At 50.4% G+C, this 22,704-nt stretch overlaps 2 protein-coding genes across 3 annotated transcripts; both read left to right on the top strand.

Annotated features, from left to right (window-relative positions):
• Nucleotides 1-1,745: 1,745 nt before the first annotated feature.
• Nucleotides 1,746-17,178, top strand: Gck (glucokinase). Of its 2 annotated transcripts, XM_042702393.1 has the most exons (11): nt 1,746-1,793; nt 8,679-8,841; nt 9,371-9,525; nt 10,636-10,755; nt 12,313-12,408; nt 12,520-12,619; nt 14,391-14,574; nt 15,923-16,078; nt 16,555-16,788; nt 16,903-17,088; nt 17,119-17,178. In XM_042702393.1, exons 1-10 carry the CDS (start codon nt 1,746-1,748, stop codon nt 17,045-17,047), a joined length of 1,401 nt encoding a protein of 466 aa, XP_042558327.1. In that variant the 3' UTR covers nt 17,048-17,088; nt 17,119-17,178. The 2 variants fall into 2 exon arrangements, with proteins under 2 accessions (XP_042558327.1, XP_042558326.1); XM_042702392.1 differs by having other exon boundaries at nt 16,903-17,163.
• A 2,647-nt stretch (nt 17,179-19,825) lies between these two features.
• Nucleotides 19,826-22,085, top strand: Myl7 (myosin light chain 7). The gene is made up of 7 exons (XM_042702397.1): nt 19,826-19,890; nt 20,131-20,244; nt 20,431-20,506; nt 20,786-20,890; nt 21,268-21,346; nt 21,535-21,583; nt 21,935-22,085. Exons 1-7 carry the CDS (start codon nt 19,888-19,890, stop codon nt 22,034-22,036), a joined length of 528 nt encoding a protein of 175 aa, XP_042558331.1. The 5' UTR covers nt 19,826-19,887; the 3' UTR covers nt 22,037-22,085.
• The last annotated feature ends 619 nt before the right edge of the window (nt 22,086-22,704 follow it).

Genomic DNA, 22,704 nt, shown 5'->3' with positions numbered 1-22,704 from the left:
ACTTTACCATTTGTAATGGTTGCATATAAATACAGCATAATGTTTTAACCGATCCCCTGTTGTTGGATATATACATCATGACACATTTTTTGATACTAGAATGAATGATCTTGACTGTCCATCACTGAACTTGTCAAACTGTTTGCTTGAGATAAATGAAACAGAAAGTCAAATCATGCCTATAAATCGGCATGGCAAGTTAATAATGGATAGGCTACATCAACAAGAACATAGAAAATCTATTCTTCCTTTCTCTCTTCATTAAAAAGGGAGTTCATAGCCTGTCATGGTGGTGCACATCTGTGATCCCAGCGCCTTGTTGAGGCAGGAGGTACTGATGAATGAGAGGGGATTGTTCTCAGGAAAGGAGTCTGGGGAAGGGTGCTTGTTGTTCTAAGTACAAGATCTTCAGCCAAACCAGAAAGGGGGTACTGGTTTGCCTCTGGCCCTGCCTTATTCTTCACCCTCTAATCCTACCGCTAGATTCTTGGAGGGTTTGGATCCTCCTCTCTTGTGCTGTGGGTGGTCCCAAGAGAAGGGCAAAACCCCTGGGAAGCTGCTGCTTCCTCTGGCAGGACCAAAATCTGGCCAATCCAAACCTAAGCATGAGTCCTGCCCCCAGAGCAAACAGGGACCCAGAGCCAGAGGCAGAGTGGTCGATGACTTATCACATGAGATCTGGTGAGGCCATCTTTGCTCTATTTTGGGAAAGGGATCAATCATGTCAAGGGATGACCACACTGGCCATTGGTAGAGAGCCTGGCACTCTGACAAGGCACCCTCTGTACCCTGACCCACTTGCCAGCTGCAGCTAATTTTAGCAGAATTTGACAGTTGCCAGCAAGTTCAGGGTATTTCAGGGTAACTACTGGACAAACCCAGGGAGGAACTTAGGGGGATTGTCTGTACCTCATAGATGAGCCGAAAATGAGCGCTAAGGCTGAACTTTGCAGTCACAAAACCTAATGACTTCCCAGTTCATTTCTTGTCTCAATTAAAGGCAACTTGAAAAAAGGCCTGTTGTTGACAGCTGAAAAGTCCTGACTATATTGTGGATTTTTATTTAACTTGGGGGTTATCTCAGAGCAGCTCTAAATACAGAGTTTGTGAATGCAGTGTGCTCTCCTTCACTTCCATTGTGACATGAACCATATTCTTCCTGTAACAGCTTTGGCCTTCCTACATTAGCCTGTGCCTTCACACTCAAAAACCATGCAGAACTCCAGTCTATATGAAGCACACCTGATCTCTCTACAGATGGAAGTCCATGGAGTCACATAGCCTCCAAAAGCAAGTCCAAATCCTCCTAGGCCAGGCCAGGCTCTCAGTACCCCTTGCTTCTCCTGTCCTCAGGCAACCCAGTGACACCCTGAATTGCAGGGTAGTGGGTGGACAAACTGGCTCTAGGCATGTCCTCACTCTCTCAACTGTGATTCTGACCTATGCTCAGAGGACATGGCAGCCTGCCCTGTAGCCCTGTCCTCACGGCCCTGTCAATTCTGATCCAATGTGGACCTCTTCTGCCCTTCCAGCCCTGCCCCTGCCCCTGTAGCAATGGGCAGAGTATTTAAACAGCCACAGGCTGGGGACTCTTTAGTGCAGAAATTCTGAGCTGTCTGCATTGGGAAATTTGTATCGAACAGTCAAGTTCTTACCTACCACAGGTAGCCACCAACGCTGTGATTTGGGGACTAAGCAGTCAGGAGCATCTACCACAACTACCTCCTTCTTGGCCCCTCAGAGAGATGGCAACGGATGCCACCAGGAGCCAAGCCCAGACAGCCTTGACTTTGGTAAGGGTTGTTTAAAGCCCAGGGGCCTTAGATTGGGAGGGCAGCTTCTATGCCCAGCACCCTAGGTTTTATAGAATCCAGATAGGGGAAGAAGGCACTGGGCTGCTTTGAAGAAAGCATACAGGCCTCCAGGGGTCTTGAATATGGCCCCTTTCCCTAGCACCGTCTCCTCACTGGGAGCACCATTGTCTACCTTTCAAGGAGGTCTAGGAAACTTGCTCCTGGGCTGACAGTGCCTGGACTGGGCTTCTCCCAGTGCTGTCTGCCCTCAGGAGATCTTTGTGGCAGTTTCAGGGAAGAAGGTGGGATTCTCTTCCTCGGGGAGTTTGTTGGTGGAAGCCCAGGGTCACTCACTATTGCAAACACAGCCAAAGACTGGAGCAGCCACCCAAGGATCCTGACTATGGGTAGATGCATAGGGACTGACTTTGGAGGCCAGGAATTTGAGCACTTACCAATGGGCTGACATGGCCATTGACTGTGGTCCCTAGTACCCTGGACTATCCTCGCAGTATTAAGATGAGCCTCATTAGTCAAACATGACATTTGGTGACTTATATTTTACTGTGTTCTGGGGTGGGATCTCAGAGCCTGCCCAGCCTTCTCCATCCTTCCCTTTGCTGTCCAGCTTGGGCACCCCAGTGACCTCATCCAGGCTCTCCTTTGGCTTTTAAACATCTCATACTGATGACTTCCAAATGTATTTATCTCCTGCTCTCATTCCCCTGAACTCTGGCCTCATATGGCTAGTGTAGGATAAATGTTTCCTATATAGGAAGATGGTTAGCATACCTATACCAACCTCTGATTCTCTCACCTGCCTGACCCCAGTGGAGCCTCTTCTAGCTGCTCAGGCTGATCCATGGGTCCTTCTAGGTTCTTTTCTTCTTCATGCCTCAAACCTCCCACAGTGTATTTGTATATGATTATCACTGCCCCTTCCTGCATCTTGTTCATGTATCTGGATTGTTGGGACAGCCCAGAATTTCTGCAGCTTCTGCTCTGCTTCAGATACTTCCACTCTGTACCCAGGAACCTCCAGGCTTCTTACCCCAGAACCCCCTTCAGTTTTCGGGGTCACTCCGTTCTCTCCTCAATGAAGAACTGCTGCCCACCTTCTAGAATACATTGGTTACCTTCTTTCCTATTCCTAAATCCTGCTATATCTGCTTTAAGGACTCCTCACCCCACTTGCTCTTCAGATATCTGCTGAAGAAGTATGTCAGATGTCCTGTGGGCAGCTGGGAGCAAGAAAAGCCCTGTTTGCCTATGGCTGTAGACCTTGGTTATGTATCCTGGGATCTCTTAGTCAAGGTTGGTTAGAGGCCTTTGTAAGCTGCCTGAACTTGTTCCCTTCCATTCCTCTGGCTCCCATGTAGGTCAAGCTCTGTTTGTGCTTTTCTTTTTAGCTATACCTGTGAGGCTAGATGGCTTCTTGGGGCTCTTCAAGCAGTGCCCACATCACCTAGTCTGTTAATAAAGTCTTATAAACTTGTGCAAACATCTAGTATGAGTCTCATGAAGTGACCCTGGTAGATTCCTGGGCCTAGGACACAGGAAGCATTGGAGGTTGGGGCCTAGTGGTATTGTGGCAAGCTCAGAGCCAGTGCCTGAGTTCACAACCCAAGCTCTGCACTCCCAGCTCTATGCTGTGGGGTTGGAGGAGGGCTTGTTTTCTGTATACTGATGACTTCCATGTATATCTCCAGCTCGCATTCCCCTGAACTCTGGCCTCACATGACGGTCTGTTTTTAGGGCAAATGTTTCCTAGGCAGGAAGATGGTTAGCATTTTGTGTTTGTGAGAAATGTAGATGATAAAATCAGGTCTCAAGATGATTTGGGAATGGTAGGGAAGATCTGTGGGTGCCCAAAGTAGGTGTGGCCAAAGGTATCTGCTCCTGGGGCATTTCAGGAGGAAAGTGAGCAGACTTCTGCCCATTCTCCCCCTCACATGCCCAGAGCCTTGAGAATTATGAGGCCATACCAGGGTGCCGCTTCCTCTGGGTTGCACACTGACCCAGTGCCAGGAATAGGGGCATTTCCAAGCCCAATGCACCTTGGGGGAGAGACAGCTCGTGAAAGCTGAATCCCCAGATGGCTCTAGCTGTAGAACCTTCCAGACAGCACAGGAATATGAGTCAGCATCTACCTGTCGTCTAGTGGAAAGCCTTAGAGAAGTTACTTGTGCTGAGGTCTCAGGAGAAAAGGATGGTTTGAGAGCCATTGGCTGATTAGATTGTCAGATGGATGTGGACTCCAAGGGCAGAGCATCCCTGCCTGTCAAGCAGAAGGGAGAACTTAGCCAGCCCTTGGAGTGTCCAGTGAGAGAGTGATAAATGAAAAGATGGCATCTGCTTCTATTGTCTATTGGATGTTTACAGGATGTAGTAGAGGCTTTGTGGTCAAACAGTGTATGGGCTGCTGTGATGAGATGGGTGGAGGGGTAAGCTTGGTGGAAGAGAGGGAGTCACCTGAAAACCCACCACTTGACCTTTGTCTCTTCCTGGGTGGGTATCAGTCTCCAGAGCCTGCAAAGAGAATTGGGGGAGTTCCCAAACCAGATTTTCAAGGGGACAAGTCAGCACTTCTAAATTCCTACAGACCACGCCTCCTTTTGTTGTTGTTTCCATAATGAAAGCACAGAAATAGAGGCCTAAAGAGTGAATGTTCAGGTGATTGGATGGTGCTATTAGGGAAGAGGTAAGAGGAAGGGATTCCTCAAGTGGACCTTTTGCAGCCTCTAGAGGAATTTTGCCTTAAGGGAGAAATTAACAATCCAGATTCTAAAGTGAGTAGATTCAGGAAAGAGAAAAGGAATGGATTATTGTTTGAGTCCCAAAGACAAAACAAAGGACAGGTTTGTTCTGAGTATGCTAATTGTTTAACTGCTCTCACTATGGGGTATTTGAATGGAGAGAGAGACAGAGACAGAGACAGAGAGAGAGAATGAGAGAGAGAGAGATTATCTTTTCAGAGGAGGCTAGGTCAGCCACACAGGCATGGCACAGGGGTGAAGGTAGACAAGAGGGAGTTTACTTAGAGAACAGACAGAAAGAAGGGCCAGTAAGGAAAGCAAAGAAAGCCTGAACATGTGGAACTTTTGAACATTTGCCATTGTACTGGCAGAAATTGTCCAGATCTCTGAGAGTATTGTATAGTCAGATTTGATTGCAATAAAAAAAAATGAGTCAAGCCAGGAGCCAGTGTCTCATGCCTATAATTCTGAGTAAGGAGGCTGAGATCTGAGGATCACAGTTCAAAGCCAGCCCAGGCAGAAAAGTCCATGAGACTCTTATCTCCAATAAACCACCAGAAAAACCAGAAGTGGCACAGTGGTTCAAGTAGTAGATAACTCAATCAGGTGTCAGTAGCTCATATCTGTAATCCTAGCTATTCTGGAGGCTGAGATCTGAGCATTGTGGTTCAAAGCCAGCCCGGGCAGGAAAGTCCATAAAACTCTTATTTCCAATAAACCACTCAGAAAATGAGAAGTGCTGCTGTGGCTCAACTGGTAGAGCGCTTGCCTTGAGCTGAGGGACAGCGCCCAGGCCCAGAGTTCAAGTCCCACAACTGACAAAAAAAAAAAAAAAGTGGTAAAGTGCTCACCTTGAGCTGAATAGCTGAGGGACAGCACCCAGGCCCAGAGTTCAAGCCCCATGACAGACAAAAATAAAAACAAAAAAACTAACAAAACAAACAAAAAGTCATTTTGGCTTTATAGACTCTTTTAATAAAAAAAACACTTAGAGAATGTAGGAAACACCCAAAGGGAGTGTCCCAACTCAGGAGAAACTGATTGGGTCCCATTGGTATGGGAGGCAAAAAGGAAAAGTCAGGTGAGGATGTAGAGGGATCCATGAGGGGGGGTCCATGAGGACCTAGGAAGAAGGAGGCAATGGATGGAAGGCATCCCTATTCTCCTAAGGTCTCTCCAGCTGAGAATTAAAGTCTCAATTCAGGCAACCCCGAAGCAAGAGACTGGCCAAAAGGTATAGAGGATCCCTCTGGCATGGTGCCACATTGACAGAAGGTCCGTATATGGGAGTCACAAGCCAGACGTAGAGGGGAGACAGTGTGGTTGATGCACGGCCAAAAATGGTAAATATAAGAGGTCTGACTTGGGGTTCCTTTGGCAGTTTGAGTCCTAGGAGTAGTGGCCAGTAGATGGATGGACCCTTGGAGAAGCAGAGGGGATCCAGCAACTCCTGACGCTATCTCCCCTCCCTCCACCAGGTTTCGGCACTAGATATAAGGTTTGCTGAAAGTAGACCACCACATGGTTCAGGCAGAAGCATACAGAGAGAGCCAAACTGCACTCTATGGTAGGGTATAGCAGCCTAACTAATGATGGAGAGAGATTATAAAATGAAGAGTGAGAAGGAGCTGTAACTGCAGCAGATGAGGAAATGACTCTGAGCCTGGAGGAGTTCCCACTGACCTGCAGTGCAGTTACCTGGTGATTACAGGTGCTGTTCAGTGACTTCTATAGAAGGCCACATGCAGTTTTGCACAGAGAGAGAGCAAAGGGGAAGGAGTCTATATGTGACTCCACATGAAGAAAAAAAAAAAAGAGGAAAAAACAAAGGGGCCATTTTCTCAGGCAGACCATACGGGAAGTACTCAGTTTGGCCTGGCATGTTGCAGAGATTGAGCGAATGTTCAATATTACTACTAGCGAAATGAGCTCCCTTCCCATAGCTTAGTACACTCACTCCCCTCTCCACAGCTTAGCATGCTCCCCTCCTAGGCAACACGAGGCCCATGTAGTAAAAGCAGTAAATAATCAGCCCCAACCCCCTTTACCTTGGGATAGCACTCCTCTGGGGCAGCTACCACCATATAAGGCAACAAGAGCCCCTTAGAGTGACCTTCAGGTCTGGGCAGCTGCAGGGCCCCTTATCTACTATTTGGACAGTAGCCATAAATCCTAGTCCACCACGATGAAGCCCTTGGTCCTCACTCCACACCAGGGTCTCTGCCTCCTAGCCCCTTCTAGCCCCTCCTAGCCTCAGTAGGTTATTTAGGTCACTTCAGACAATAGCCTGTGCTTCTTCTCACTCCTCTCTTGTGAGAAGGGGTTTTGCCAATCCCTTTGCTGGCAATAAACCTTTCTTTGTTCTTTGTACCTGGATGTCTGCATGATTTTCTGGCAAAGTCTCATTTAAATCTATGAATTACTAATATTACTTCCTGGCAAATTCTATGTTCACCAGAATTTTTGACAGCCCTGTTCAGTTTGGACCTTCCCTGGGTTTAAATGATAAATATGAGGATCTGTTTAAGAAAAGTGGCTCAACTAATCTGTCCATTAGGAATGTTTTAGATAGCAGGAAACCAAAACTGCCTGTGGCTGAAGTAGTTAGTATTTGTTCCATCACCAGCTTAACAGACGTGGGTGAATCTGGCATCCTTCTCTCTCTCCTCTGCCATCTGTAGACTGCTAACATTATCCTTTCCCTCCAGTCTTGCCTCCTCATGGTTGCAAAGCAGCAGATGCAAAATCAGTCACTCATTCTTACATAGCCATTGTTGCAAATTTAGAGTGACACTGAACTTTCCCCTTCCTGCTATCATCAGGCTTCCTTTCACTTGTCATTAACTGGAACTGGCTCACATGTCCAATCACCGATGTTTTGCCTGAGAACATCTTAGTTCTAAAAACTAAGGGAGGAGTAAGGGGCTGTTTGGCTGCCTGGCTGTCATTCAGAGTCTCTCTAATCCCTTGAGTTTATGTGTAAGACAACAAGCATGCAAGATCTTCCAAAGACTGGGTCTACAGCTTTTATCAGCTTATCTTTCCTTTTTGGCTCAAAATTACAATATCTTTGTGATGACCTTTTTTATTATGCCCAGAGATAATTAGTGTGTCCACATGGCCTCTTCTCCATGAACAAGAACTCTGCCCATCTGCAGGGAGCAGCTAATGGGGGATGTGCAGGCAGAAAAGTAGCTGCACTCACAGCCTGACCTCACGCCACCTTGTGGTCATACCTTGGCCACCCACACTCATGGAAGGCAGTGTTGAATCTGGCTTCCAGCACACAGGCCCCTCACATGATGGAGACCTCTTCCCTCTGGCTCAGAATCTGCATGCTGTGGGTAACCACACTTTGCAAGCATGATTGTGGATAGGCACTATAGTTACTCCTACTGGCTTGGCCTTGGCTACATCTGTGCACACTGGTGTCAGCTGGCCCATTTGTTTCATAAAGTCCTAGCTGGCTTTTTTTTTTTTTTTTTTTGGTAGGTGGGTGCCCAGTCCTGGGGCTTGAACTTAGGGCCTATCCCTGAGCTTCTTTTGCTCAAGGTTAGTGCTCTACTACTTGACCCGCAGCTCCACTTCAGGTTTGTGTGTGTGTGTGTGTGTGTGTGTGTGTGTGTGTGTGTGTGTGTGTGTGTGTGTGTGTGTTTAATTGGAGACAGAAATCTCATAAACTTTCCTGCCCCTGGCTGGCTTTGAACTGTGATCCTCAGATCTCAGCCTCCTGAGTAGGTAGGATTACAGGCGTGAGCCACTGGCACTGGGCTCCTAACTGGATTTTATGCAGTAATACCAGCTGCCTATCCCCTGACAGGCCCAGCTCTCTCAACAATCCCTCACTTAGAGCTCTTCTCCTCTGACTCCCAATCTGAGAGGCAAAGGGAGGTGCTACAAAGCATTGTAGCACAATGATAGTGTCAGATACAAAAGCCATCCTGCCCCTACCTGCTCACCTCTCTAGCACCCCAGTCTGCTTGTTGAAAGGCTGGTCTTGGAGCAATTTGAATTTCACTATGGTAAGTAGTTTGAAAGGACAGGTCATCCTGGACATAGTGGTGAGAAGACAGAAGGAAATGCTAGGTTTCTGGCTGTTCTCACACACACCCTTCCTGCCCCTGTTCAGGCGGAGCAGATCCTGGCAGAGTTCCAGCTGCAGGAAGAAGACCTAAAGAAGGTGATGAGGAGGATGCAGAAAGAGATGGACCGGGGTCTGAGACTGGAGACTCATGAGGAGGCCAGCGTGAAGATGCTGCCCACCTACGTGCGTTCCACCCCAGAAGGCTCAGGTACCTCAGGGATGGCTCCACATCTGAGCCAGCTGTTGGCCAGGTCCTTCCAGAGGCTCAGCTATTCCCAAACAAGATTCGTGACAAGCAGTGGTGGTCCCTAACTTACTGGATTGGTTCTCAACCCTTGACTCTGCAGGTCTAGCCTACAGCTCTCAAGCTTCAGAAAAGTTGCCTTTTTCTATCTCCTAGTAAAAGGCTTCTCTCAGTGATCACTTGGGGACCAAAGCTCTGTCCCATGTCTGGACCAACACCCTAGGTCCTCATGACTACCTGACCCCAGACTAGATCTCTCTAAGGCAGGGGCTTCCCACTGGTATCTCCCAACTTACCTACGTCTCCTCCCACAGCTTGCTCTGGTGTATTGTCCCATTCCCCCCAGCACCTGGGCTGGCAGCCCCAGCTCCCCTGGGGTCTTGTACCTGCCCTTCTCGTCTCCTATGGTCCCAGGGTCAGGTGCTCAGGTTCTAACCAGCCCAGGGCTGCCAGGAGATGCCATGAAGCTGAGTATGTCTCCCTTTGCCTACAGAAGTTGGAGACTTCCTTTCACTGGATCTGGGTGGCACCAACTTCAGGGTGATGCTGGTGAAGGTGGGAGAAGGGGAAGCAGGGCAGTGGAGTGTGAAGACCAAACACCAGATGTACTCCATCCCTGAAGACGCCATGACAGGCACTGCAGAGATGGTGAGCATCTTGGGGAGGGGCGGGTTGGAGAGAATAACTGGGAGTAGGGACTAAGGTTACCAGGATCCCAGAACATGGCAAGGCCTCACCCAACAAGGGCAACTGTGGACAGGAGGGCCACCAGCCTCAGAGGCCCAGGAAGGCAGCTCAGAAGAGCTCAGTGGACATATGCAATGTGTCTCTCAAGTCTCACAATCACCATCTTACAGCCAGGAACAAGGAAGGATCAGTGACAGGAGAAGCCCCAACCAGTGGTACCTCCTCCCTTGTCCAATTTCCTAGAGGAAAAATGAAAGCATAAGGACAGGACAGCAGGAAAATACACTTGCCCAGCCTCCTGCAGCCTATGAAACATCCTTCCCAAAGGCTGTCCCTTGCCCTCCAACAGGTTCATGCCAAGAGAAGTGACCCAAGGCACAATATCTGCCCAAGCAGCAAGGCCCTCTGAGCAAATTAGTAGAATGAACCCTGGGAGGTGGGAGGGGGGGTGGACAGTGGTCCTGAACATGGGTAGGCACAAGGGAAATCCAATTCCCAAAGGTACTGAATCTGAAGATAAGAAACTGCCTCCTGAAGCCCAGTCCTCAACACTATCAGCTTGCTGTCTGTCCATGGAATTGGCACAATTTGAGGCAGCAGCAGTGGGAAGGGCATACCCACCTGGTTCATTGTCAAAGCATTTATCCAGGCTCAGTCCTGTGGGCAGAGGCTATGGCTGACCTTCAGCAGGGGCCAGATGGCAGGACACCTGGAAATGGCAAAAGAGACAAACATCATAGGTATGGTTGAGAATGTGTCTCTACCCAGAGCCTCACAGGACACCTAGCCAGGCCTGAGGCTGGACCTCATTGGTTCCAGAAGAAGGAAGAGGGACTGGGCTGGGAGTATCATCCTGTGTCACCCTACTCCCAGGGCTTCAGTGGGCAGAGTTCTACATCACATAGGTCTAGGGCCTGAGTCCCAACAAACAGGAAGGAAGGGGGGCAGTTGCAGACAGACCTGGTACCCAGTGGTAGGCCCTGGCTCTGACATCTCACAAACCTCAAGAAACACCTTAGCAGGGAGGGCTTCTGTCTGGCTCAGCCTTAGCTACTTTGGTATATCTCTCAGCTCTTTGACTATATCTCCGAGTGCATCTCTGACTTCTTGGACAAGCATCAAATGAAGCACAAGAAACTGCCCCTGGGCTTCACCTTCTCCTTTCCTGTGAGGCACGAAGACATCGACAAGGTGGGCCAGGTGGAGGGCAGGGCAGATGATAGATACATACCCCAAATGAACCCTGCCTCATTCTGCCTTCAAACACAGCTCCCATTCCCCCTCCTCCACACACACACATACACACACACACACACACACACACACACACACACACACACACACACACACACACACACACCCCTCTTATGCTAAAAGGGCCTCAGCCCAGAGTGGGTAAATGTAGATTTGAGTTGTTGCCCTATAATCCTTCCTTCCTATGAAGCCTCAGAAAATAAGTGCACTATCATCTAGTTCTTATTGTGTGGCAATCCTCCCCACAACCCCAGAGGCATGTGCTGTAGTCACCCCAATACAGATGAGGAAATAGGTTAAGCAATTTGCCCACAGTGGGCAAAGGCAGCTGGCCATTTGAATGGTCTCTAAAGTTACTACAGACCATCACTATACCTTACCACCTCTGGCTGAGTCACAGATGTGACAAGAGTGAGATTTTACCCCACCTGCCAGTTACATTTATATATATATATATATATATATATATATATATATATATATATATATATATATATATATAATATAGAAATTACACACATATGCGTTACATGTGATTACATGTCCATATGCCTATCTGTACATATACACACAATATTTCTGTATCAATGTATATGTTATGTGTATACATGTCTATATATATACATTTATGTATTATATATACATTCATCATACACACACACACACACACACACAAACATGAGACCTCTGGATCAGAGACAAAGCCAGGTTATGGCTCCAGGCAAAACAGCATCCAGAACAACATCTCACATGGTTTCCCAACCTCCAGTCCCCACAGAGAAGCAGGGAGGGTTGAATGGGATCTTGTAGTGTAGCAGTGTGTATTACAGGAGAGAAACTCTGATCTTACACATCACTGTTCTCCATTGAGAGCTACCTTGACTCTGGGGTGACATCTCTGAGCTTTATAGTTCAATGTTCTTGCTTTAGGGGTGTTACTCAGTGGTGGAGTGTTTGCTAACATGCTTGAGGCCCTGGGTTTGATCCCTAGCACTGCAAAAGAAAAAAACTAAAAGTATCCACTTCGGCACTAGTGGCTCAGACCTGTAATCCTAGCTACCAGGAGGCTGAAATCTGAGGATCCCTATTCAAAGCTAGATAGATAAATCTGAGAACCAGTTCAGACAGAAACATTTGTGAGACTCTTTTCTCCAATTAGCCACCAGAAGCAAAGCTCAAGTAGCCTTGAGGGGAAAAAAATCTCAGGGAACAGCACCCAGACCTTGAATTCCAGCCCCAGTACCAGTACCAAAAAGAAAAAAAGGTATCACATTCTTAATTCTTTAGTTGGCTGGATATTAGCCCTTCAGAAACATGAGGTGTTTGTGGAGAATCCTTCCTAACACCCCTATAAGATTTACAGCTACTCAGAGCCTGTTTTCTCAACCAGATGTGTAAGGTGGCATGTGTGCCCTATGGCCCAGGAAGCAGATGGTTTAAGGTCAGAGCTCACTGCCCAGTACCAGTAGCCACATGGCCTTCTGCTTCCCACAGGGCATCCTCCTCAACTGGACCAAGGGCTTCAAGGCCTCTGGAGCAGAAGGGAACAATATCGTGGGGCTTCTGAGAGACGCCATCAAGAGGAGAGGGGTGAGGATGCCTTTGCCTGCATTGGCTGCAGGGGCTGCCCTGGAACCCCAGCCCTGCACTGTTGGACCCTCTCCCCAGCTCCATCATTGTAGTCCCTGTACTTCCTGGCAGGACTTTGAGATGGACGTGGTGGCAATGGTGAACGATACAGTGGCCACAATGATCTCCTGCTACTATGAAGACCGCCAGTGTGAGGTCGGCATGATTGTGGGTAAGAGCTCCTTGCATTCTGCCTCTGCCCAACCCAGGCTGCACTGGGGCCCTGTAGAGTGAAGGCCAAAGCAGTAACAATTGATGCCAGTTGGTTCAGGGCCTTGGGCCTGAATCAGGTGGCCTTAGGGGTAGTAGGGTAGGTACTGCAAGTTGGTGGGAGGCATTTCAACCCTGGCAGTCTATTAGTCAGTTCACCAGCTGCACACCTGTCCAGCCTATCGGATGTAATTAAAATACTTTATCCACTAAATTGACCACAGTAAGGCAGATTTATCCAACTGGAAGAGAATAAGCAAAACTGGCCTCACCCCTCGGCTAGGAAGGTGGCTCAGTGGTAGAGTGCTTGCCTTGCATGCATGAGGCCCTGGGTTCGATTCCTCAGCACCACATAAGCAAAAAGAAAAAAAGCCGGAAGTGGCGCTGTGGCTCAAGTGGTAGAGCACTAGCCTTGAGCTGAAGAGCTGAGGGACAGCGCCCAGGCCCAGAGTTCAGGCCCCACAACCGGACCCCCCCCAAAAAAAACAAAAACAAAAAAATCTGGCCCACCCCTTCCTCCTAGCCAGGGGCAGGGACTCTACACCAATCCTGGGGCTTTCCCAGAATTTCTGATAAGGAAGTTCTTATAAGGAGCCAGCATTTCCTGAGTAACAATGGACTCAGATCACTTACCTGCTATGTACACAGGTGTAGAGGTGTTTTCTGGACTCTCTAGGCCCTGCTTACCCAGAAAGTCAATGTTAAAGTTATATGTCCTTCAGAATCAGCTCTGAACAATGTCATGTGCTCATAATTCCCATCTACAATTATATTCACTCAAAATTTGTGTATACATATATATACATTATATCCATACATATATACACAGGCTACAAAGATGTGTAACTTTTAAGCTTTAAGCTCCAGCCTGACCTTACTTTGTTTTCTATTTCCTGCTTGTGTGTATGTCTGTGTTATGTATGTGTGTGTGTGTTCAGGACCTTGTGCTCTTACTTGGTTTTTTGTTTTTGTTTGCTGTTATTGTTGTTGTTTTGCTCATAGCTGGATCTCTACCATTTCAGTTATATTTCCACTTATGTCTCAGCCTCCTGATTAGCTAGGGTTACAGGCATGAGCCTCCAGCATCTGGCTTTGTTTCCTTTGTGTGTGTGTGTGTGTGTGTGTGTGTGTGTGTGTGTGTGTCCCACTTCTGGGTCTTGAACTCAAGGCTTGGGTGCTGTCCCTGAGCTATTTTGGTCAAGGCTGTGCTCTATCACTTGAACTACAGCTCCACTTCAGGCTTTTTTTTGGTAGTTAACTGGAGATAAGGGTGCTGACTGATATTTTTCCACCAACAAAACTCTTAGGAATTTACGAACATTGGACTCCACGTTTTCCATTTGCACAGGACAAAACATAAGAAAAACTCTGCACCAATTCTGTCTACAGTAGCCCGTGAGCAAGGGCCCTCATGGTGGCTTACTCACTTTGAAGTGCCCCCAAACAGATGGAAAGAAGGGCTTAAATATGTTCATAGGGAGTGCCAGAAAACAAAGAGTAGGACACAGACTAGACAAAACCATATTATCCCACATCCAGCACTAGTTGGCAAAGCACATGGGTCCACCCTACTTCCTTCTGTCTTCCTCCTAACAACCCAGGTAATGGGCAAGGAAGGTGTTCCTAGCCCAGTGGATAGCTAGGAGACTGCCCCTTCCACCGAGTACTAAATCCAGCCCAGGCCTTCCAGCGTGCCCTCCCCCAATGCAGCTCTCATGCCTCCATCCCTGTAGGCACTGGCTGCAATGCCTGCTACATGGAGGAGATGCAGAATGTGGAGCTGGTGGAAGGAGACGAGGGTCGCATGTGTGTCAACACTGAATGGGGTGCCTTTGGGGACTCAGGCGAGCTGGATGAGTTCCTGCTGGAGTATGACCGCATGGTGGATGAAAGCTCAATGAATCCCGGTCAGCAGCTGTAAGGAAGTCCCCCTTCCCTCCCTTCCATCCATTCCTGGGCTGCTCCCCAGCAGACAGACGCTGGGCCACTGTTTTTAAACAGCTCTGGGGGAAAGTTGCAATCTGTCTCCTTGTTCCCTCATCTCAGTCAGTCAGTCCTGTCCACTATGAACCTGGGACAGTGAAATGCGAACGTGCATCTGTGGTTAGATAGGCCTCTCTCTGCTTCTGACAGAGGACCTGGAGCCCAGAGAAAGCTTATAGGATCTCAGCATTTTGTTGTTGTTAATTGGTGGTAGTGGTAGTGGTGGTGGTGGTTGTGGGGCTTAAACTCTGGGCCTGGACATTGTCCCTGAGCTTTTTTGCTCAAGGCTAGTGCTCTACCACTTTGAACCACAGCACCACTTCTGGTTTTCTGATGGTTAGTTGGAGATAAGAGTCCCAGGGACTTTCCTGCCTGCCCTAACTGGCTTTGAGTTGTGATTTTCAAATCTTAGCCTCTTAAGTAGCTAGCATTACAAGTATGAGTCACCAGTGCCCAGCTAAGGACCTCAGCATTTTAACCCAGAGTTCCCCAAAGCACTATGTTTGCCATTGTTCCCAGAACAAATTCAGTATTTAGGGACATGCTGTAGGTCAGCCAACTCATCTTGGGAACCAACTGCACTTAGCTTGTCATTAAGCATGGCAATCAGAGTTGGCCACCTGCCTGGCATCAGACCTAAGCTGGTTGTATGAGCTTCATAACAAACCTTCTCGTGCCTCCTTTAGGTGATTAGTATTAAAATAATCCAAGATGAAGCCAGGCATCTGTAATCCTAGCTACTCAGGAAGCTGAGGTCTGAGAGTCATGGTTCAAAATCAGCCAGGACAGCAAAGTCTATGAGACTCTTATCTCCAATTAATTACAATAATAATATTAATAGAATAATAATCAAAACAACAAACAAAAATCCTAAGTGACAAGCACACAGACCTTGAGTTCAAGCCCTAGGACTGGCATTAAAAAAAAGTTATTCCAAGATGAAACTATGGAGACTCATAGATTATGCAGAAATGTGGAGCGCACCTCAGGCTGAACACTGATCCTGCGAGCTTTAGTTTCCCCAGCTGTAATGCTCCTGATAGTGTCACAAGGTGGCATGCTGACTCCAGAGTAAGGTTTCAGTCCTCAACCCTTGTCTCTTTCCAGCATCTGGCCCAGCAGCAGGGCCACACAGCATAGTTTTTAAAGCTCCAGCAGGAACCCAAGAACCTGTGCTACAGGAGGTGGGGGGGGGGGGAATGATGGGGGGGGGGCAGCTGTAATCGCTATGGGAGGGAGCCGGCACGGGCCCAGCTGTGGTAACCAACCGCCCTGTGTCCAGGTACGAAAAGCTCATTGGCGGGAAGTACATGGGCGAGCTGGTGCGGCTGGTGCTGCTCAAGCTAGTGGATGAGAACCTGCTGTTCCACGGGGAGGCCTCGGAGCAGCTGCGCACGCGCGGCGCCTTCGAGACCCGATTCGTGTCCCAGGTGGAGAGGTGTGTGAATGGGACGGGGCCCAGGGCTGGGTGGCCAGGAGGGGAGGGGGGGGACTCAGGGCGATCAGGGGAGGCGAGGGTCGGGCTCCAGGACCGGCAGGGCAGGGCCTGCCCGGGACCCGGGCAGAGGTGCAGACTCCAAGGGACGCAGAAGGAGGGGCGGGGGCATCAGACCAGGGATACAGGACAGCAAAAAACATCGGGTCCGCCACCCGGCAGGGTCGAACCACGACCCGGCAGCTGTCTACCCCGAGACCACCACTTGTCAACCCAACAGCGGGAGTGGGAGCTCCAAGCCAGACGGGGCCTCCTGCTGTCCAGGCTGGTGTTCGTCCTCGGCAGAACCCCCCCCCCCACACACACACCAGCCCTCCCCGGGCTCAAGCCCCGAAAGCCCTGTCTGGGTGGGGTGCGTGGGTGGTGTCCCCTCCCCGGGGCGCGTGGGGGGGGGGCTGAGCGACCCTCCATCCCTGCAGCGACCTGGGGGACCGCAAGCAGATCCACAACATCCTAAGCACGCTGGGGCTGCGGCCGTCGGCCACCGACTGCGACATCGTGCGCCGGGCCTGCGAGAGCGTGTCCACGCGCGCCGCGCACATGTGCTCGGCGGGGCTGGCGGGCGTCATCAACCGCATGCGCGAGAGCCGCAGCGAGGACGTGATGCGCATCACGGTGGGCGTGGACGGCTCGGTGTACAAGCTGCACCCCAGGTGAGCTGGCCTGCGCTGGAGGCCGGGGCCGGGGATGTGAGTGACCCCAGAGGAGGGCAGCGGGGATGGAGAGGGCGGGAGGGGAGACGGCAGCCTGGTCTCCCTCCTGTGCAGCTTCAAGGAGCGGTTTCACGCCAGCGTGCGCAGGCTGACGCCCAGCTGCGAGATCACCTTCATCGAGTCAGAGGAAGGCAGCGGCAGGGGCGCGGCCCTGGTCTCCGCAGTGGCCTGTAAGAAGGCTTGCATGCTGGGCCAGTGAGAGAGGAGCTGTAAGGGCAGGCTCCACCCCACAGGTGCTCCCAGCCCACTGAGGCAGGAGGCTTCCTGTCCTGCTGCTACCCCTGGAAGACGGGGAAAGACACCTGGGAATCTAACGGGGCCTCCTCTCCAGTCCATCCGATCGGTGGGACTGAGGCCTTTCTCTTTGGAATCCACTTCCCAAAGGAGAGTTGCTCACTCAGGACTTCCATGCATCTCCACACTGCCACACTCTTACTGATGCCACCCACCCACCCAAGGGAGTGCCCTCTGGACCTTGCCATGGCCGGGACTCCCTGGGAACTCACTCTGCATGAGGAGGCAGCTCCAGCAGCTGGGCCAGCCCAGCCCTAGGCCCACAGCAGAGCCAGCACTGCTGATCACCCAGGGCCCAAGAGACCAGCAAGTCGTCATGAGAGAAAACCCAGCTGTACAGCGGGGGCTTCCCAGGCTGCCAGTGCCTCCCAAGAGGGCTTTTCCTTCACATACTCTCACCCCGCAAGGGGCTTATAGTTTTGGAATGGACCTCACAGAAGACCCTGGAGAGCAGCCCCCAATCCTCTACACCAAGAGGCCTCCAAAGGGGAGGATGCCAGTCTGGCACCATGAGGAACTCCCCCTCCTCCACTCTCCCCTGCAGGATGGCATCCTCCATCCTCCACCTTCACTGCCCTGGTCCAGGAACTCCAAGAGACCACCGAGGACTACCTTCTTGTCCTAACCAGGCTTTCTATGTGCCATGCCACCCTCTTGATGCCCAACCTGGGATTGTGTGGGATTTTTAATTAAATATTTTCAAAAATGTAAACATGTCCCGTCCTCCCTTCTTTGACATCTGTGCCAGAGAACCACAGACACAGGGTAGGAAGATACCACACCGTAAGCACACAGATGCTGTGTAAACCACAATGTGTCTTGGAATTCACTGTCGCCCCCTCCATCCATCCAGCTATGCCCAGAGCTTGTGGAGAGTGGCAGAATGGGCTGTAGAAATGGGAATGGATTAACACAGGAAGCTAGAGGCACTAGGCAGCAGCATGCTGGTAGGCCCAAGTCCCTGCCTGGCCATGGACGTGTGCCTGAAGAAAAGGAGGGTCAGACCAGGTGCTGGTATAGAGTGGGGAAACAAGCTTCTTTACCTGTTAACTGTTAACCTAATGCAAGTATTTGTTCACCTCATTATCAGAACTAATGTGCTCATGTTGGAACACTTTTATTCTGGAACAAGTTTTCATATAAATCAACTCTCAACATTTCCTATTCTCTTTCAACTTTCTCTTTCAATTGAAGGCCTTCTATTGTTTTTGAAAGTCTGCATAAGTAGGTTACACATCTATATTGAAAAAATATGAGGGCTGGGAAGGTTGCTTAGTGGTAGAGTGCTTGCCTTACATGCATGAGGCCTGGGTTCGATTCCTCAGCACCACATAAGCAGAAAAAGCTGGAAGTGGCACTGTGGCTCAAGTGGTAGAGTGCTAGCCTTGAGCTGAAGAGTTCAGGGACAGCACCCAGGCCCAGAGTTTAAGCCCCATGACCGACAAAAAAAAAAGAATTTTGTCTACAGATAGTAAAGAAAGAATTATAAAAGTACTTATTCAAGCCAGGTGCTGGTGGCTCACATCTGTAATCCTATTCATGAGGCTGAGATCTGAGGATAGCCAGCCTAGATAGAAAAGTCCATGAGGCTCTTAATCAATTAACCAGCAAAAAACCAGAAGTGGAAGTGTGATTCAAATGGTAGAGCACCAGCCTTGAGCCAACAAGCTAAGGGAGAGTGCCCTGGCCCTCAGTTTAAGCCACAGTACCAGCATGAGAAGACAAAACCAAAACAACCAAGAGGAGGTCTTAGGCCAATGCATGAGAACATCTGCACTCTTCAGCCCACTGCTGTCAGATGTGGGCAGGCCTGGCATAGCTGAGCTAGGGTGAGGGTTAGCCAGCCAGCAAGCCCAGGCCCACAAAAAGCTGGCAGGGTTCCTGTTGTGGAACCCTCCCATGCCTTTGTCCACCACCAAAGGGGCCCTCACTTTCTTGGGGATGCAGGGAGCACTCCAGACTCCAAAAGCTTCATGCAAAACAGCACATAGGACCTTTTAGTACAGATATTAACCTGGCTGGGATGTTCAGGAGCAGGCAACAAACATCTGGCAAACACCAGGTTTCCAGTTCCCAGTTGGAGACAGAGAGAAGTTTCCCAAGGAGGTAGAGTCGATATAGGCCTTATGGGACAGTGAGAGACAAACATAGGTGGCAGGAATGTCTAATCAGGGCAAGCTGCAGCAGAGAAGGCATAGAGGTGGGCAGAGCAGACCATGGATCTTTCATCTGGCCCCAGAATTCTCCCAAAGCCAAGCAAAGGATTCTGTGAAGCTCACAGCCAGCTCAGAGCTGCCCCCATCCTTAGTCAGTAGGGCAATCCCAGGGGTCTCAGACTATAGAGAACATCCTCAGAAACAGTCTTCTAAGCCTAGAGAATGAGAACTAGACTGGCAAGGGTGTGGCCTGGAGTTGTAGGAGGGACTGTAAGATGCTGTAGAATAGAGACCCTTCATCAGCACTGAGAATAGAAACAGCTTTTGAGTTGCTCTGCTCTGGGAGGAGATCTGGTGCCCAGTCACACACAATGAATGGATCCTGGGATGTTACACTTTGGGGACATGAAGGTCACCAGGAATGTGACTGGAATTCGTTTGGGGCTCTTGTTCTCCCCCACCCCAGGCAGGGGCTGCCAAGTTTGGCCCTGTCTTCTGTTTCTTTCCTTATTTGGACCTCCAGGTGATAAGACTGAGACATAAAGGGGGCCTGGCTGCAGGAAGATGCAGACAGGCTACCACAGAGAGGATGGTAAGTGCCCGATGAGAAATGAGGAGCCAGCAGCCCTTCCTTCCCATTGCCCCAAGGAGCCTGCCTTTGGGCTGGAAAGGGACAGAGGCAAAGATTTCTGTGTTGGGTCCAGGAAAGGGTCTTTGGGGATAGAAATGGAACCCTCACCCTGGCTCTCCTGGGAGTGCCCGAGGCTGTGCAAAGTGGGGAGGGAACTCTGAGGAGCTGGAGGAAAGATCCTTCCCATTTGTGATATTGCAGGCTAGCAGGAAGGCTGGGACTCGGAGCAAGGCTGCGGCCACCAAGCAGGCCCAAAGGGGCTCTTCAAATGTCTTTTCCATGTTTGAACAAGCCCAGATCCAGGAGTTCAAGGAAGTGAGTGCCCTTCCCACTCCCCCTAAGTCTCCTCTTCTTTGGAACCCATTCACTTCTGGGGGAGGGGGGGGTCGATGGTCCTAGCCTCAACCTTGCTTCTCCTACCATCCACAACTCTCTTGACTTCCTGGGGCAGGGGTGGGGTGGGGGTGGGGATAGCTAACTCCTGAAAGCCCCTCCCCTAAGGCCTTCAGCTGTATCGACCAGAACCGGGATGGCATCATCTGCAAGTCAGACCTGAAGGAGACCTACTCCCAGCTTGGTATGTGTGCCCACCTCCCACCTAGCCTGCTTCCCTGATGAGAGAGAATGAGAGCAAGAGAGCAAGAGGGGGGAGAGGGAGAGGGAAGAAAGGGGAAGGAGATTGCATGGGAGAGAGAACAACTTTTTGCCCTTTCTTTCACTCCCCCATCCCCTCAGTCTAACTTTGCTTCCACCAAAACAGACCCTGCCTTTCCCCCTACTAGAAAGCAGGGGAGGGCAGCCTGAGCTTCCTCTGGGATACCTAGACTCTATGTTCACTTGATACCCACCATCCCAGGGAAGGTGAGTGTCCCGGATGAGGAGCTAGATGCCATGCTGCAGGAAGGGAAGGGCCCCATCAACTTCACCGTCTTCCTCACACTTTTTGGAGAAAAGCTCAATGGTAAGCCGAGGGCAGTAAGCCAACAGTGAGCCTGAATCCCACCTGAGACTCACCCAAACCTAGTCTGAACCTGGCTGAGCATTATATGGCTCCTGCCTGGTCAAGGCCCACATGCAGCATGTGGGGCACACCTCTTGGCCTCCTGGGCTCTGGTCACCCACCAATGGGATGGTCTGAAAATGTTTAGCACCAAATCCTGGTCTCTCTGCCAGGCCTGCCTTCCTCGGGAAATGGCCATTCCCAGGCCAGTGTTCCCCAGGGGCTTGGTAGTGGGGAATGTGCCCCTTCACCTTCTCTGGAGACACGGCCAAGCTTCCTTCTGGGTGGGGCCTGGAGGCTGGAGTTGTGCGTATTCCCCTGATGTCCTTGGTGTGCAGGCACAGACCCTGAAGAAGCCATCCTGAGTGCCTTCCGCATGTTCGACCCCAGCGGCCAAGGGGTGGTGAACAAGGATGAGTAAGTGTGCACTCCCTCACCACCCTGGACCGGCAGAGGGCAATCAGGCTGGTGAGGCCATTTGTGCTGGGGATTGCCTGGACCTTGAGCCTTTGTTGTACTTTGGTGGGTATCCGGCCCTTCCCTATGCTATGGCCACCCTCTCTCCAGTCTGAGCTCCACCCCCACCCCCCACTCTACTCTTGCAGGTTCAAGCAGCTTCTCCTAACCCAGGCAGACAAGTTCTCTCCAGCCGAGGTGAGGCTCCCTGGCGTGTTGACTCCTAGCTCCTCCCCAGATGGGCACTGAGGGGACTCCTGGGCCACTGCTGTGATCACCCAGGGCTCAGAACCCAGCCCTGGCGTCATCACAGGGACCTTTCTGAAGGAGGCACCCTCTCTACTGAAACCTGGAGGGGTAGGGAGGAGTCAGGGGGGGGTGGTCCACTCAGTACCCAGGGTGGGCTCTTTGACCTTTGACCCCTATTTGGGCTACCACCCGGTCTGTCAGGTATCAACAAGAGGCCATCTGTGGCTTGAGTTGAAAAGCCCAGAGCACAGCCCCAGGGGCCTCTTATGCCAAGTCTCTGCTGGGTGCTGCTTCTCACAGGTGGAGCAGATGTTCGCCCTGACCCCTATGGACCCAGCTGGCAACATTGACTACAAATCCCTGTGCTACATCATCACTCATGGGGATGAGAAAGAAGAGTAGTGGGCAGGAAGGGGAAACCTCAATAAATTCTGCTGCCAAATTAGAACTGTGGTACTGGCTTGTATGTGACAAATGGGGTGGGGACCTGCGATATGGAGTCCAGTGTGGCCCACGCTGTGATAAAGACCACCTTGCACTTCATCTCACCTCAGTTCATTCCATATCACCAACTAAAGTAGGAGGCAGGATCACAGCCACTTTATAAGTGAAGACACTGAAGCCTGGGGCAGGGGGTGATCTTGCCCTCAGCTGAGCCACTCAGCTGGGCACTCAGCAAACTCTTTGCCCAGCAGCCTAACCAGTGGCAGAGTCTCGGGGACCTCCCCTCCCCAGCCAACAGTCCCTCTCCCAGCCTACTGCCCACTACCCTATTGGTATGCAGGCTCAAGTGGGCTTTGTGTGACAGGCACAGAAGAACCTGTGATAGAGTGCTTGCCTAGCATACACAAGACCCTGAGGTCAATCTCTGGGAAGAAAAGAAAGAAAGAATGGTAGGCTGGGCATCCATGGCTCACACCTGTAATCCTAGCTACTCAAGAGACTGAGATCTGAGGATCACCGTTCAAAGCCAGCCCAGGCAGGAAAGTCCTTATGAGATTTTGATCTCCCCAATCAACTCCTCAAAAACCAGAACTGGAAGTGGAGCTGTGGCTCACAGCGGTAGAGTG

Source organism: Dipodomys spectabilis, unplaced genomic scaffold (assembly GCF_019054845.1).
Source record: "Dipodomys spectabilis isolate Male_0828 unplaced genomic scaffold, ASM1905484v1 ptg000322l, whole genome shotgun sequence".
Taxonomy (NCBI): Eukaryota; Metazoa; Chordata; class Mammalia; order Rodentia; family Heteromyidae; genus Dipodomys; species Dipodomys spectabilis.
The sequence above is the reverse complement of the archived record's forward strand: the minus strand, read 5'-3'. Positions and strand labels throughout refer to the sequence as shown.